Genomic DNA, 17039 nt, shown 5'->3' on the forward strand with positions numbered 1-17039 from the left:
AACAGAGCAAAGTACAGAGAGATCCTCGATGAAAACCTGCTCCAGAGTGCTCAGGACTGGGGCGAACGTTTACCTTCCAACATGACAATGATCCTAAGCACACAGCCAAGACACCGCAGGAGTGGCTTCGGGACATGTCTCTGCATGTCCTTGAGTGGCCCAGCCAGGGCCCAGACTTGAACCTGATCTAACATCTCTGGAGAGACCTGAAAATAGCTGTACAGCAATGCTCCCCATCCAACTTGACAGAGCTTGAGAGGACCTTGACAGAGCTTGAGAAGAATGGGAGAAACTCCCCAGATACAGGTGTGTCAAGCTTGTAGTGTCATACCCAAGAAGACTCAAGGTTGTAATTGCTGCCAAAGGTGCTTCAACAAAGTACTGAGTAAAGGGTCTGAATACTTATATAAATGTGATATTTCTGTTTTTTATTTTGAACACATTTGCAAAAATGTCTAAAAATCTGTTTTTGCTTTGCCATTATGGGCTATTGTGTGTAGATTGATGAGGGGAAAAAACAATTTAATTAATTTTAGAATAAGGCTGTAACGTAACAAAATGTGGGAAAAGTCAAGGGTTCTGAATACTTCCTGAATGCACTGTACAATGTGCAAATAATTTAATTATGAAAGGGAAAATAAATAAACATTTAAATATAGGTTGTATTTCTAATGGTGTTTGTGCTCTATCGGCTGCCCTTTTCTTGTGACAACGGTTCACAAATATTGCTGGAAATCTCTGTCTCTCTCTCCTCCCCTCTGATTTGATGTACAGTATACATGTACATTGTGGATACATGGATGAGCTTGTGACAGACCCCTAGTCTCTCTCTCTGTCACTTTATTTATGTATATTTACATTTGTCTCGCTCTCTGTCTCTCTCTCTCGCTCTCTCTGTCTCTCTCGGTTTGGTAATTCTTTGTTTTGGAAAGGCCCTTGGGCTTCGGCCAACTGTGTTGATCTGGGCTAACTGGGAAAACTAGCCCCTCCCACAACTACACCCATGGTCAGACTCAGATAACTATCTAACTGTCCTGCCTCTGTTGGCCAAACAACGTCAGATCCCTTTTAATATACTTTAGGAATATTTAATTTTCCAGTTGAATTTCCTTACATAAGTACTGTTACATAATTTGTCAAGGTACACAAGCATTTAGAAATCGAATGACTTTCCCCAAAAAGATGACAGCCAAGTAGATAGCAGTGGAGGTAGATATGGCCATATGTGGCTCAATTCAGGAAGGTGAGCTTACATGTATGTCGAATTTTCAAGATTGCCTTTTTTTGTAACATTTTATAAAAGTACAAACTTTTAGCTTCAAAATGGTATAACATACAGTGCAGTTGAGGGGGGAAATGTAAATGAGCTAAACTTGTTATCCCACTTTTGAGACAAGTAGGAGACAAAATGCCCTTGAATGATTTTCACGTTTTCTACAGAGCCCTTTGTTTCCACCCATTCAGGATCATTCATACCCTCTTAAGCCATAGCCCCACCCATCTCTTTAAGATTTCACATGTAAACACATGAGTGAGCATGTCCTCCAGAAAGTAGTCTGTTTAATATCCCCCTCCATTATCTCAGCTAATCATGGATCCTGCCTTTCTCCCGATTTTACTGTAGCTCGGTGCTTTCTCCTTGGCTAAACTAGGCTATTTACTAGGTCTAACTAAGCATTTTGATTCACATTTAAATCAAATCAAATCCAATTTTATTTGTCACATACACATGGTTAGCAGATGTTAATGCGAGTGTAGCGAAATGCTTGTGCTTCTAGTTCCGACAATGCAGTAATAACCAACGAGTAATCTAACTAACAATTCCAAAACTACTACCTTATACACACAAGTGTAAGGGGATAAAGAATATGTACATAAAGATATATGGATGAGTGATGGTACAGAGCGGCATAGGCAAGATGCAGTAGATGGTATCGAGTACAGTATATACATATGAGATGAGTATGTAAACAAAGTGGCATAGTTTAAAGTGGCTAGTGATACATGTATTACATAAAGATGTAGTAGATGATAGAGTACAGTATATACGTATACATATGAGATGAATAATGTAGGGTATGTAAACATTATATTAAGTAGCATTGTTTAAAGTGGCTAGTGATATATTTTACATCAATTCCCATCAATTCCCATTATTAAAGTGGCTGGAGTTGAGTCAGTGTGTTGGCAGCAGCCACTCAATGGATCCCACACAAGTTTGTAATTCAGGCATATGAAAGTTCACATTTTCCAGAAAACGTTTGTCAGAAAATATATATACAGGACCAGTCAAAAGATTGGACACACCTACACATTCAAGGGTTTTATATATATATTTTTTTTACTATTTTCTACATTGTAAAATAATAGTGAAAACATCAAAGCTATGAAATAACACATATGGAATCATGTAGTAACCAAAAAAGGGTTGAACAAATCAAAATATATTTAAGATTTCTCAAAGTAGCTACCTTGTCACAACACAACTGATTGGCTCAAACGCATTAAGCACACCTGTTAATTGAAATGCATACCAGGTGCATACCTCATGAAGCTGGTTTGAGAGAATGTCAAGTGTCATGTGTGCTCCCTCTCCGGCTTCTAGGTCACCAGGCTGCTTGTTATGGTGAACACCATCGTTATGCGCACCTGCGCGTCATCAGACTCACCTGGACTCCGTCACTTCCCCGATTACCTTCCCTATATATGTCAGTCCCTTAGGTTCCGTCCCCAGGCGTCATTGTTTCTGTTCCAGTGTCATGTCTGTGTGGTGTTTGTTTCTTGTTTGTATTTAGTTGTGTTTATTTATTAAAACACTCACTACCTGAACTTCCTGACTCTCAGCGCACATGTTACACTGAGAGTGTGCAAAGCTGTCATCAAGGCAAAGGGTGGCTACTTTGAAGAATCTCAAATATCAAATATATTTTGATTTGTTTAACACTTACTACATGATTACTACATGATTCCATATGTGTTATTATTCTAAATTGCAGAAAATAGTATAAATTAAGAAAAAAGCTGGAATGAGTAGGCGTGTCCAAAGTTTTGACTAGTACTGTATGTATAATTAACATCCCTACTGTGAAGTAGGAAATGGCGTCAAACGTCCCCGATCCTGAATCCGATCACATATATCCAGTATCTCTTCCTTCGCACGCTCTCTTTCCCCAAGCTTTTTCTCTCTCTCACTCAGATGAAAGTCTTTTGGCTCTATCAGCAGTTAATGTCCTGTTCACACCCAAAACATCACCAGGGAATCACCTGTGTTTTTGTTAACGCTTGTCCAGTAATGCTTACACAACATGCTGCCTAAGCAGGTGTGTGTGTGTGTGTCTGTGTCTTTCCTGATCAGCACTTTCTCCGTTCTCAAAGAAAGAACGAAGAGCAACAAAGTGTTCCCCTCCTGAATGCCTTGAAACTCTTCTTCTCTGCTTGTCACCAGTGTTTACTGTCAGAGTGGGAGTCTAACCTAGTCAGTCACATGGATGTGTGTATTTGTAGCCCTTTGCCAGTGGAGCGTTTGTCTGTCTGGAGGAGTGGGGCAGCCATGGGAAACAACCACCGACACAGACACACCAGGGACCCACTTGAGGGGATAATGGAGAGAGAGAAACTGAGGATGAGAGAGTGGGAGGCCGATAGCGAATGAGCAAGAAGGCAAGAGAGAGATAGTCAGCGAGATGTTGCGAGAGGGGAAGAGATACAGTAGATAAGGACAGAGTGATGAGGGACACAGAAAGAGAGAGAAAGTAGTCTCAGCTCTAGACCCCTGGTAGCACCGTAATGGTGGTGTCACATTAGCTCTGTTTGAGTGGCAGGCTACGGCCCATGGCTGGGGGAACCAGTGGTCCTGGCAGAGGGGCCCAGGCTGTCTTTGCTACTGCCCTGGGGGAGGTTAGTCCAGCTCGGCCACTCAGCACCCTGTCCCCCCGCCCCTTCCCTGTCTGGTCCTGTCATGGAGACTGACGTTGATTCTGTCTGAGGGCTATGCTGGGAGGAGATGAGCTTGGCTTAAGACCCTCTCTCACACCACACTTTGGCCTTTTTTAGGCTGCTGTAAGCTGGCTGTGAAGTTATTATGTGTGTGTTTCTGTAGGGGCACAGCTGAACCCTTCCAGCCCAGATAACCCTCTCAAATTGAAGCCTGTACGCCTGTATCATTGTTCCAAGCGCTCCTCATACCCTAACCCTTAACTAAAGCATTGAGAATGACATCCCATGGACTAACTGCTCTGGGTTAAGTAAGAGAACCTCTTTGTCTCTGCCGGCTTTGTCTTGTCTCTGCGGAACAGAGGACGTCTCTGATGCTCCTTTATGTGTCCCCTTGTGTGTGTCCATGTAGAGGTGTCCTCAAAGACAACGACACAGACACAGACTCACACAATGCTTCTCCTTCTCCTCTGCTGAACGATCGTTCTGTACCGGAATGCTGATCCCTATCAACCAATGAAAGAGTCTGCAGACAGCGTTCCAATCAATCTGGGAGAGATAAGAGAGGAGCGGGAGCCACAGGCGTGCACATGGCAATTGTAAAAGCACCCGACCCTGATAAGAATCACTGATGGTGTAAAAAAAAAAAAAAGCCTTCCCCTCATACTCCTCTTCCTTTCCCTCCATTCTGTAAAACTAATCTTCTGGTTTTTAATTATGGTGTGTGTGTGTGGAGACTACAGATTGAGTGGATATAATCATGCTCACATGGGGGTGTATCTGTTTGTTAAAGGGAGTGTCTTTATTGGATTGACAACTTATGGGCTTTCACTATTCAACTGTTCCACACAGCTGCCTCCGCCCCTCTAGCCTTTACTGACCCCTCATCCAATGACCCTTCGGTTGACCTTGGTCTAATAATTCCAATGGGTCCAGCCATTCTGACTAAAACCATCACAATTCTATTTTCAAATGCCAATGTTTTTATTTTTGGGTTGTATCTTTTCGATTTAAAATTGTCCTTCCCCTCTTTGTCCTCCCTAATTAGACCTAGCTAAAAACTCCATCTCTCCTCCATCCCCCTTTCTTCAGGTTTCCCCTTGCTCTCGCTGGCAGACCAGATGAGTCTACTGCAGAGTGGATGGATGGAGATTCTGATCCTGCGTGTGGTGTTTCGCTCGCTGGCCCTAGAGGATAAGCTGGTGTATGCTGAGGACTACATCATGGATGAGGAGCAGTCCAAACTGGCAGGTGTACTGGACCTAAACAACACCATACTGCAGCTGGTGAAGAAATACAAAGCCATGAGGATCGACAAGGAGGAGTTTGTTGTCCTCAAGGCAATCTCATTGGCTAACTCGGGTATGGAACTTCACTGTGTTGGTGTAATTGAGGTTGAGTTAGGCATGTATTTTCCAATGGCCATTTGTCTTTGCTAGTGTTCAATCTCTGCATATATGCCAACATCATCTCACAATATCATCCTTCCCCTGCCCTATCTGTGTTCCTCCCTATCCACCTGCCTTCCCCTGCTCTCTCTCCTCCTCTCCCCTGCTGCCTCTCCTCCTCTCCCCTGCTCCCTCTCTCCTCCTCCTCTCCACAGACTCCATGCAGATAGAGGATGTGGATGCAGTCCAGAGTCTCCAGGATGTGCTCCATGGGGCCCTGCAGGACTACGAGAGTGCCCAGCACACGGAGGACCCTCGGCGGGCAGGCAAGCTCATCATGACCCTTCCCCTGCTCCGGCAGACGGCCGCCAGGGCTGTGCAGCACTTCTGCAGCATCAAGCAGGACGGCCGTGTGCCCATGCACAAACTGTTCCTGGAACTGCTGGAGGCCAGGGCCTGACCAGCCACGTGGGACTAGGATCACATAGAGGAAGGATAGGGCAGTGATGTCATAAAGGTCAAGATTAATGCAGGAAGTGGTATTGTGCTGGAAGAACAGAGTGAACAGCAATGAGTGGACCTGAACGGAGACAAAATGGCTCCTCTGTGAAGTTCCAGATGCTCTTCTATTAATAAGTAATTGTTGTCCAATCCTTCTTTATGCCATTCTGGGACTGTTGTGAGTTTGACAAGGCTAACACAGCCCTGCTCGCCATTACAAACTCAGGAGGAGAGGAGGAAGGACTGACATCACCTTAGTGACAGGGATAACTGCCTTATGAGGGATTTTGATGGCAGTTCTTAATATAAACCTAAACAGTGCTAGTGAAATGAAGAAAGACACCCAAAACTTGAAGATCCTCTAGGATTATTATTTGTGTGAAACCAGCTCTAAGCCTGTTCATCTTGCATTGTAGTGCTTGAATAACTTTTCTTTTTTTTATATCAAATGAACTGTGGACAGGCTTGCCAAAGAACGGTGTGACACACTTAGTCAAAGGATGCAGCAAGCGGTCACAATAACGTATGTAAGGCACTCACCTATAATAAGTTAGTGAACTTGATTTCATTAAGTCACTGTAACTCTTTTTTTTTTAACCTTTATTTAACCAGGCAAGTCAGTTAAGAACACATTTTTATTTTTGATGACAGCCTAGGAACAGTGGGTTAACTGCCTTGTTCAGGGGAAGAATTACAGATTTTTACGTTGTCAGCTCGGGGATTTGATCTTGCAACCTTTTGATTACTTGTCCAACACCCTAACCACTAGTCCACCTGCCGCCCCAATGATTATGAAGGTGAGGGGAGATATTGAAAAAAGGCCTATATTCAATCAGCTCAAGAGTTAACGGCGAAAGCAGACACCCGCATAGCGGATGTTTTGGTGGAGTCGCAGGTGGAACTGTCAAATCGGTGAGCAGCTGCTCTTCCGATCATTGTCACGAAGCCACACCCACTGGCGTTAGAAGTTCAGAATGAAAACGTGTCGAAAGCTATATAGAAATAATGATGCTCGAATGTAAAAATCATTAAACTAAATAATGAGGGTTTCTATCATCCTAATGGAGGTATAGATTACATCTCACATTCCAGTGTTGAACTTGTAAAGAAGGCTGCATGGGTTTTCAGATAATGTGACTCGGTGCAGCCAATGGCAGTGTCCGATTTAGGTATAATGCCCGGAGCCACTTGTGGATTTGACAGCTCTTAGCGCAGTTCCATCTCCAACACCATCAAAACAGCCGCTACGCAGATGTCAGCTAAAGCAGATCTGATTGAATAGAGCCCTAAAAATGTATTTATTGTTGGCTTGATTATTTTGTTTTTTTCGTTTTTTTATTTACCAGTGTGGCATTAATGAAGAATATTAAAGGAATAAATACAGATCATTTTCTAAAGATGAAGTCATTTTGTTTTAATAAGTAAATAAAACGTTTTGTACTAGCTTCACTACTTCACTCATGGCACTGATACCTGTACTATACCATAGCATCGAAGGCGATATAATAACGTGATGTACAGTACTTGATGACATTGAACCATGCATTGAGTTGTAGATTACACACTGTGCAAAGCACCTTTCTTTCTTATGATGAACATCTGGTGGTGGTATTTCAAACGTGTCTCTGTGTTTCCGTTTTCAGAAAGTAGAAATCTTGGAAAATCACAACTGGTCAAATGAATGGAAACTAAATCGGTAGGAATGTGAAAACCGCTTTTAAACTCCCCGTACATTACGGACAACTGTATTTTTATTTGCTCCAACTGTGCGGAATAATCTGTATATTTTTGTGACAAAGTATATCATAAAGTGTGATCCAGCAATACTGTGTGAAGGGGGTGTAAATGTATGTATTCTGTATATAAAGTTCAGCGCCAACTGAGTTGTAACCCATGTTCAGATGAGATGTACACTACTACTACTATTCTCAGGACGATTCTAGGGCAATAAAGATGCTTCCAGTTCCAGAAAGAGTCTTCATCTTTCTATCTGTTATAGGTTTATGACACAATCACATGTCCCAGTCAGACGGTTGGGAAAGAGGGAGGCAGAAGGGGAGACGTCCTCATTGATAAAGAGAGGGGGAATGAAAGGAGGGAAGAGAATGGGGAAATAGTGAAGCAATGGAGAGGAGTAGACGTAAATCAAGAGAAGATCAGTGCAGAGGAGAGGTGGCGTAGGGAAAGATGCAGGCACTCTGTCTGACGTTACAATAAATAATGGACACCCACATGCTACTGCAGTGACTTGTTTCAGAAAACAGACTGCTGTCACTTTGAACGATTGTCTATGACAGGCGCCTCGTTTCTCAAGGTGGCCATAAATGTTGGCTTGAGGTGTGTCTATTGGACAGATGAGTAGGAAGTGTCGGGCTGGTAGGGGGACGGTCCCATATGAGAGGATCCATAATTAACGACATTATTTGAATGAAGTCTAAAAGCGCCGCTGGGAACAGATTGTCAAGGTTGTTGAAATCAAGCACCTGACTTCCTCTCAGTCAAAGGTTGTGATTGCCTGACAGGATTATTGCCTTTATGAGGCAGAGACGATCACAAACTGTGTGTCTTTCAGCACAAACCTAACAGGGAAAACTAGGCACATATAACAAAAATTGTCCTTGAAATATCAACCTGATTTCAAATTGCTTCAGTACAAAAACATAAGACAGAATGATTGCCATTAAAGGAAAAATCCACTCAAAAATGATGACGCACATTTTTTCATTAGTCCACTGTTGCTTCAGTCCCAAAATGTTTTGCATGTCAAGTTTTCAAGAAACAATTCTAAATCAGGTGGATATTTCAAGGATTATGGTCTTATGTGTGCTTGTGCTATAAAATACACAGTCTGTAATAGTCTCTGCCTCATAAAGGCAGTAATCCTGTCATAATCCTGATTGAGGGGGGTAAGAGGGGTATAGCTTCTATATGGTGGAGATTTATTAGATTTTTATAATAATGAAAATGTGGCTCTGTTGATAGAGACCTAACTTCAACTTGTAGCGTCACTACAGACCCTGGTTCGATCCTGGGCTGTATCATAACCGGCCGTGATCGGGAGTCCCATAGGGCTGCGCACAACTGGCCCAGCGTCGTCCGGGTTAGGGGAGGGCTTGGCCGGGGTAGGCAGTCATTGTAAAATAAGAATTTATTCTTAACTGTCTTGCCTAGTTAAATAAAAAATAAAAAAATAAAAATCTGTAATGTTAGTTCTGAGTTGTAAGGACCTCTATGACACCATCATTCCATCAAAGGAAAACAAATTGAATTCCTAGTTTTTAATTTATCTGTTATTTAACCAGGTAAGTTGACTGGGAACACATTCTCATTTGCAGCCACAACCTGGGGAATAGTTACAGGGGAGGAGGGGGATTAATTAGCCAATTGTAAACTGGGGACTATTAGGTGACCGTGATGGTTTGAGGGCCAGATTGGGAATTTAGCCAGGACACCGGGGTTAACACCCCAACTCTTACGATAAGTGCCATGGGATCTTTAAATGACCTCAGAGAGTCAGGACACCCGTTTAACGTCCCATCCAAAAGATGGCACTGGGATACTTTTTTTAGACCAGAGGAAAAAGTGCCTCCTACTGGCCCTCAAACACCACTTCCAGCAGCATCTGGTCTCCCATTCAGGAACTGACCAGGACCAACCCTGCTTAGCTTCAGAAGTAAGCCAGCAGTGGTATGCAGGGTGGTATGCTGCTGGCTAGTAAAAACATTCTCAGTATGCTTTAATGCTTTTGATACAGCACAATGTAACTAAATTAATTACAAATCAACACTCAAAAGGATGAGTATAGATGTTTATTACAGAAAAAAAGAAATTGGAGAATTACAATCATAAATGTTGTTGGTTTTTCAGAGTACAGATGACTGGAGCAAACCTTTCAATGATGGTGTTCAGAGTCAATATGAGAAGCATTCGCTACAGCTGCATGGCTTTCAATATAAATATATAATTGCTGGTTATTACACAAATAAAGTTGGCACTCATTACATCTAGCCTACTCACAACTTTTAGTGGTTGATCAACTGTATTGCAAGCATATGGGTAAGCTACAGTGTTGCGATAGGTGCGATAGGAGATTGACATCATATCCGTTTTAATTTCAGAGCCTTTAGAGTACCACAGTATGAGTCATAATACCCATATAACCTAGCGGTCAAACAAGGAAAGGGTTCCAAACGTTTTTCTACCAGTCATTTTTCCACAGGCCGGATTTTAGAAACGCTTCAAATAAGGGCTGTGTGTTGTGTAGGCTGACCCTGGTGTGAGGTTTTGATAACCGTGTAAATCTCTCTAGGACAAGGTGATTTTTATAGAAACACAGCCTTGATTTTAAGTGTTTATAAAATCCCCTATGGGAAAAATGAATGGTGGAAAATTCCCTGTTTCCCATTCCCATTTCCCTGTTTGACCACTTTGCTTTATGGGTATTATGAAACCTCCACTGTGGGGCTCTATACCAAGGCAGGAAATAGAAACAATCATGAATTGATAAACCAAATATTGAACAACAATTCACATTTTGCATAGAAGTGGGGACTGTAAGCAGCATTTATTTTTTAAATTGTTCAATAAACAAACAATCTTACAGAATGCGCATCCAGTGTTTGGCACTCGCTATTGCGGCAAGCATATTTTTGAATTAAAAAGTCACAGCAAAAGATTATAACATTCTGCCCACACCTCCACAGAAATGTGATCACATCTTCCAGTGTGCTTTCTTTTAACAACTATCATGGCCCAGTTCCAACACCTCCAAGTCATACAGCAAATAAGGCGTTGTTCCCATAAATGGTGAACGGAGGACGTTTTCCAGGCCGGGTTGTGGTTCTCCTTCAGGAGCTGATAAATATAGTTTGGCTCTGATTTATCAATGAAAACATGTAGATTGGGGTAAATTGAGCCAAAGGGGTAGTATGTTGACCCCCCTTGTTTCTAGGAAACCATAGGCCTACACAAAATGTATAATTTGACCAAATATTAAGGAAGAAGTCATTGTTACATGGAGTCTGAGAAGGAGGAAATCACATGGAAAAAGTGGTAAGTAAGTTAAGTCCAAAAAACGGATTTTCACCAAGTCAAATGGATTTATTGTGTTAGAGCAGGGATGGGCAACTTTCATGGGAGTGGGGACCACTAAAAACCTTAAATACTCATGAGGGTCCACAGTGGCTCGTATGTCTTCTACCCACATATGCAGTCACATGTTTTGGGGGCCATAACAGCAAAACATTTTAGTGGATCCACTCTTGACAACGGAGAGACAGTTTTTTTAGTTAATTTCCTGCAATTCTACACATTTTGTCAAGGGGTTTAGAGAAAATATTGCAGTTTTAAAGCACGTTTGCTGCAATTATTGTCACGCCCTGACCATATAGAGCCCTCGGGGTTCTCCATGGTGTTTTAGGTCAGGTCGTAACTTGGGGGGTTTCTAGGTATTATATTTCTATGTTGGTGTGTGTGTATGGTTCCCAATTGGAGGAAGCTGATATTCGTTACCTCTAATTGGGGATCATACTTAGTGTGTCCTTTTTCCCACCTGCTATGTGGGATATTGTTTTTGTTTGAGTGCTAATGTGCGCTACGTATTTCACGATCGTTATATCTTTGTTGTTTTGGAAGTGTCACTATCATTAACATGTGGAACTCTACTCACGCTGCGCCTTGGTCCAATTATTCATACGACGGCCGTGACAGAATATCCCACCATAGCAGGACCAAGCAGCTTGCCCAGGAGGTGAAGGAGAGTTGGTCATGGGAAGAGATACTAGGTGGATGCGAGACCCTTCCTTGGCGGGAGTCGCTGAGGAGTTAAGGAGTACGGTGCAACCTGTGCCGGCTCCACGCACCAGGCCTCCAGGGCGCCTTCCCAGCCCGGGTACGTCCTGTGCCAGCTATCCACACTCGCCCTGAAGAGTGTGTAATCAGTCCGGTGCATCAATCAATCAATCAATCAATCAAATTTATTTTATATAGCCCTTCGTACATCGGCTGATATCTCAAAGTGCTGTACATAAACCCAGCCTAAAACCCCAAACAGCAAGCAATGCAGGTGTAGAAGCACGGCGGCTAGGAAAAACTCCCTAGAAAGGCCAAAACCTAGGAAGAAACCTAGAGAGGAACCAGGCTATGTGGGGTGGCCAGTCCTCTTCTGGCTGTGCCGGGTGGAGATTATAACAAAACATGGTCAAGATGTTCAAATGTTCATAAATGACCAGCATGGTCGAATAATAATAAGGCAGAATAGTTGAAACTGGAGCAGCAGCACAGTCAGGTGGACTGGGGACAGCAAGGAGTCATCATGTCAGGTATTCCTGGGGCATGGTCCTATGGCTCAGGTCAGTTGAAACTGGAGCAGCAGCACAGCCAGGTGGACTGGGGACAGCAAGGAGTCATCATGTCAGGTAGTCCTGGGGCATGGTCCTAGGGCTCAGGTCCTCCGAGAGAGAGAAAGAGAGAAGGAGAGAATTAGAGAACGCACACTTAGATTCACACAGGACACCGAATAGGACAGGAGAAGTACTCCAGATATAACAAACTGACCCTAGCCCCCCGACACATAAACTACTGCAGCATAAATACTGGAGGCTGAGACAGGAGGGGTCAGGAGACACTGTGGCCCCATCCGAGGACACCCCCGGACAGGGCCAAACAGGAAGGATATAACCCCACCCACTTTGCCAAAGCACAGCCCCCACAACACTAGAGGGATATCTTCAACCACCAACTTACCATCCTGAGACAAGGCTGAGTATAGCCCACAAAGACCTCCGCCACGGCACAACCCAAGGGGGGGGGGGGGGGGGGGCGCCAACCCAGACAGGATGACCACATCAGTGACTCAACCCACTCAGGTGACGCACCCCCTCCAGGGACGGCATGAGAGAGCCCCAGTAAAGCCAGTGACTCAGCCCCTGTAATAGGGTTAGAGGCAGAGAATCCCAGTGGAAAGAGGGGAACCGGCCAGGCAGAGACAGCAAGGGCGGTTCGTTGCTCCAGAGCCTTTCCGTTCACCCTCCCACTCCTGGGCCAGACTACACTCAATCATATGACCCACTGAAGAGATGAGTCTTCAGTAGAGACTTAAAGGTTGAGACCGAGTTTGCGTCTCTGACATGGGTAGGCAGACCGTTCCATAAAAATGGAGCTCTATAGGAGAAAGCCCTGCCTCCAGCTGTTTGCTTAAAAATTCTAGGGACAATTAGGAGGCCTGCGTCTTGTGACCGTAGCGTACGTGTAGGTATGTACGGCAGGACCAAATCAGAGAGATAGGTAGGAGCAAGCCCATGTAATGCTTTGTAGGTTAGCAGTAAAACCTTGAAATCAGCCCTTGCTTTGACAGGAAGCCAGTGTAGAGAGGCTAGCACTGGAGTAATATGATCAAATTTTTTGGTTCTAGTCAGGATTCTAGCAGCCGTATTTAGCACTAACTGAAGTTTATTTAGTGCTTTATCCGGGTAGCCGGAAAGTAGAGCATTGCAGTAGTCTAACCTGGAAGTGACAAAAGCATGGATTAATTTTTCTGCATCATTTTTGGACAGAAAGTTTCTGATTTTTGCAATGTTACGTAGATGGAAAAAAGCTGTCCTTGAAATGGTCTTGATATGTTCTTCAAAAGAGAGATCAGGGTCCAGAGTAACGCCGAGGTCCTTCACAGTTTTATTTGAGACGACTGTACAACCATTAAGATTAATTGTCAGATTCAACAGAAGATCTCTTTGTTTCTTGGGACCTAGAACAAGCATCTCTGTTTTGTCCGAGTTTAAAAGTAGAAAGTTTGCAGCCATCCACTTCCTTATGTCTGAAACACATTCTTCTAGCAAGGGCAATTTTGGGGCTTCACCATGTTTAATTGAAATGTACAGCTGTGTGTCATCCGCATAGCAGTGAAAGTTAACATTATATTTTCGAATGACATCCCCAAGAGGTAAAATATATAGTGAAAACAATAGTGGTCCTAAAACGGAACCTTGAGGAACACCGAAATTTACAGTTGATTTGTCAGAGGACAAACCATTCACAGAGACAAACTGATATCTTTCCGACAGATAAGATCTAAACCAGGCCAGAACTTGTCCGTGTAGACCAATTTGGGTTTCCAATCTCTCCAAAAGAATGTGGTGATCGATGGTATCAAAAGCAGCACTAAGGTCTAGGAGCACGAGGACAGATGCAGAGCCTCGGTCCGATGCCATTAAAATGTCATTTACCACCTTCACAAGTGCCGTCTCAGTGCTATGATGGGGTCTAAAACCAGACTGAAGCATTTCGTATACATTGTTTGTCTTCAGGAAGGCAGTGAGTTGTTGCGCAACAGCCTTTTCTAAAATTTTTGAGAGGAATGGAAGATTCGATATAGGCCGATAGTTTTTTATATTTTCTGGGTCAAGGTTTGGCTTTTTCAAGAGAGGCTTTATTACTGCCACTTTTAGTGAGTTTGGTACACATCCGGTGGATAGAGAGCCGTTTATTATGTTCAACATAGGAGGGCCAAGCACAGGAAGCAGCTCTTTCAGTAGTTTAGTTGGAATAGGGTCCAGTATGCAGCTTGAAGGTTTAGAGGCCATGATTATTTTCATCATTGTGTCAAGAGATATAGTACTAAAACACTTGAGCGTCTCTCTTGATCCTAGGTCCTGGCAGAGTTGTGCAGACTCAGGACAACTGAGCTTTGAAGGAATACGCAGATTTAAGGAGGAGTCCGTAATTTGCTTTCTAATAATCATAATCTTTTCCTCAAAGAAGTTCATGAATTTATCACTGCTAAAGTGAAAGTCATCCTCTCTTGGGGAATGCTGCTTTTTAGTTAGCTTTGCGACAGTATCAAAAAGGAATTTTGGATTGTTCTTATTTTCCTCAATTAAGTTAGAAAAATAGGATGATCGAGCAGCAGTAAGGGCTCTTCGGTACTGCACAGTACTGTCTTTCCAAGCTAGTCGGAAGACTTCCAGTTTGGTGTGGCGCCATTTCCGTTCCAATTTTCTGGAAGCTTGCTTCAGAGCTCGGGTATTTTCTGTATACCAGGGAGCTAGTTTCTTATGAGAAATGTTTTTAGTTTTTAGGGGTGCAACTGCATCTAGGGTATTGCGCAAGGTTAAGTTGAGTTCCTCAGTTAGGTGGTTAACTGATTTTTGTCCTCTGGCGTCCTTGGGTAGACAGAGGGAATCTGGAAGGACATCAAGGAATCTTTGTGTTGTCTGTGAATTTATAGCACGACTTTTGATGATCCTTGGTTGGGGTCTGAGCAGATTATTTGTTGCAATTGCAAACGTAATAAAATGGTGGTCCGATAGTCCAGGATTATGAGGAAAAACATTAAGATCCACAACATTTATTCCATGGGACAAAACTAGGTCCAGCGTATGACTGTGACAGTGAGTGGGTCCAGAGACATGTTGGACAAAACCCACTGAGTCGATGATGGCTCCGAAAGCCTTTTGGAGTGGGTCTGTGGACTTTTCCATGTGAATATTAAAGTCACCAAAGATTAGAATATTATCCGCTATGACTACAAGGTCCGATAGGAATTCAGGGAACTCAGTGAGGAACGCTGTATATGGCCCAGGAGGCCTGTAAACAGTAGCTATAAAAAGTGATTGAGTAGGCTGCATAGATTTCATGACTAGAAGCTCAAAAGACGAAAACGTCATTTTTTTTTTTGTAAATTGAAATTTGCTATCGTAAATGTTAGCAACACCTCCGCCTTTGCGGGATGCACGGGGGATATGGTCACTAGTGTAGCCAGGAGGTGAGGCCTCATTTAACACAGTAAATTCATCAGGCTTAAGCCATGTTTCAGTCAGGCCAATCACATCAAGATTATGATCAGTGATTAGTTCATTGACTATAATTGCCTTTGAAGTAAGGGATCTAACATTAAGTAGCCCTATTTTGAGATGTGAGGTATCATGATCTCTTTCAATAATGACAGGAATGGAGGTGGTCTTTATCCTAGTGAGATTGCTAAGGCGAACACCGCCATGTTTAGTTTTGCCCAACCCAGGTCGAGGCACAGACACGGTCTCAATGGTGATAGCTGAGCTGACTACACTGACTGTGCTAGTGGCAGACTCCACTATGCTGGCAGGCTGGCTAACAGCCTGCTGCCTGGCCTGCACCCTATTTCATTGTGGAGCTAGAGGAGTTAGAGCCCTGTCTATGTTGGTAGATAAAATGAGAGCACCCCTCCAGCTAGGATGGAGTCCGTCACTCCTCAGCAGGTCAGGCTTGGTCCTGTTTGTGGGTGAGTCCCAGAAAGAGGGCCAATTATCTACAAATTCTATCTTTTGGGAGGGGCAGAAAACAGTTTTCAACCAGCGATTGAGTTGTGAGACTCTGCTGTAGAGCTCATCACTCCCCCTAACTGGGAGGGGGCCAGAGACAATTACTCGATGCCGACACATCTTTCTAGCTGATTTACACGCAGAAGCTATGTTGCGCTTGGTGATCTCTGACTGTTTCATCCTAACATCGTTGGTGCCGACGTGGATAACAATATCTCTATACTCTCTACACTCGCCAGTTTTAGCTTTAGCCAGCACCATCTTCAGATTAGCCTTAACGTCGGTAGCCCTGCCCCCCGGTAAACAGTGTATGTATGATCGCTGGATGATTCTCAAGTCTAATACTGCGGGTAATGGAGTCGCCAATGACTAGAGTTTTCAATTTGTCAGAGCTAATGGTGGGAAGCTTCGGCGTCTCAGACCCCGTAACGGGAGGAGTAGAGACCAGAGAAGACTCGGCCTCTGACTCCGACCCGCTGCTTAATGGGGAAAACCGGTTGAAAGTTTCTGTCGGCTGAATGAGCGACACCGGTTGAGCGTTCCTACAGCATTTCCTTCCAGAAACCGTGAGAAAGTTGTCCGGCTGCGGGGACTGTGCCAGGGGATTTATACTACTATCTGTACTTACTGGTGGCACAGACGCGGTCTCATCCTTTCCTACACTGAAATTACCCTTGCCTAGCGATTGCGTCTGAAGCTGGGCTTGTAGCACAGCTATCCTCGCCGTAAGGCGAGTACAGCGACTGCAATTAGAAGGCATCATGTTAATGTTACTACTTAGCTTCGGCTGTTGGAGGTCCCGACGAACAGTGTCCAGATAAAGCGTCCGGAGTGAAAAAGTTGAGTAGGAAAAAACAAAAATATAAACGGTAATTAAAAAGTAAAAACCGTAAATTTGTCAGGTAGCAAAACAGGTTGGCAA

General features: G+C 43.6%; 1 protein-coding gene across 1 annotated transcript in view; it reads left to right on the forward strand.

The window, feature by feature from the left end:
* Nucleotides 1-7794, forward strand: part of LOC139415203 (estrogen-related receptor gamma-like) — a 33881-nt gene extending 26087 nt beyond the window's left edge. The window contains exons 7-8 of the mRNA XM_071163103.1: nt 5026-5295; nt 5537-7794. Of these exons, the coding sequence (XP_071019204.1) occupies nt 5026-5295; nt 5537-5781 (515 nt within the window). The 3' untranslated portion in view covers nt 5782-7794. The remainder of the gene's footprint in view (nt 1-5025; nt 5296-5536) is intronic.
* The last annotated feature ends 9245 nt before the right edge of the window (nt 7795-17039 follow it).

This window comes from Oncorhynchus clarkii, chromosome 8, assembly GCF_045791955.1.
Source record: "Oncorhynchus clarkii lewisi isolate Uvic-CL-2024 chromosome 8, UVic_Ocla_1.0, whole genome shotgun sequence".
Classification (NCBI taxonomy): Eukaryota; Metazoa; Chordata; class Actinopteri; order Salmoniformes; family Salmonidae; genus Oncorhynchus; species Oncorhynchus clarkii.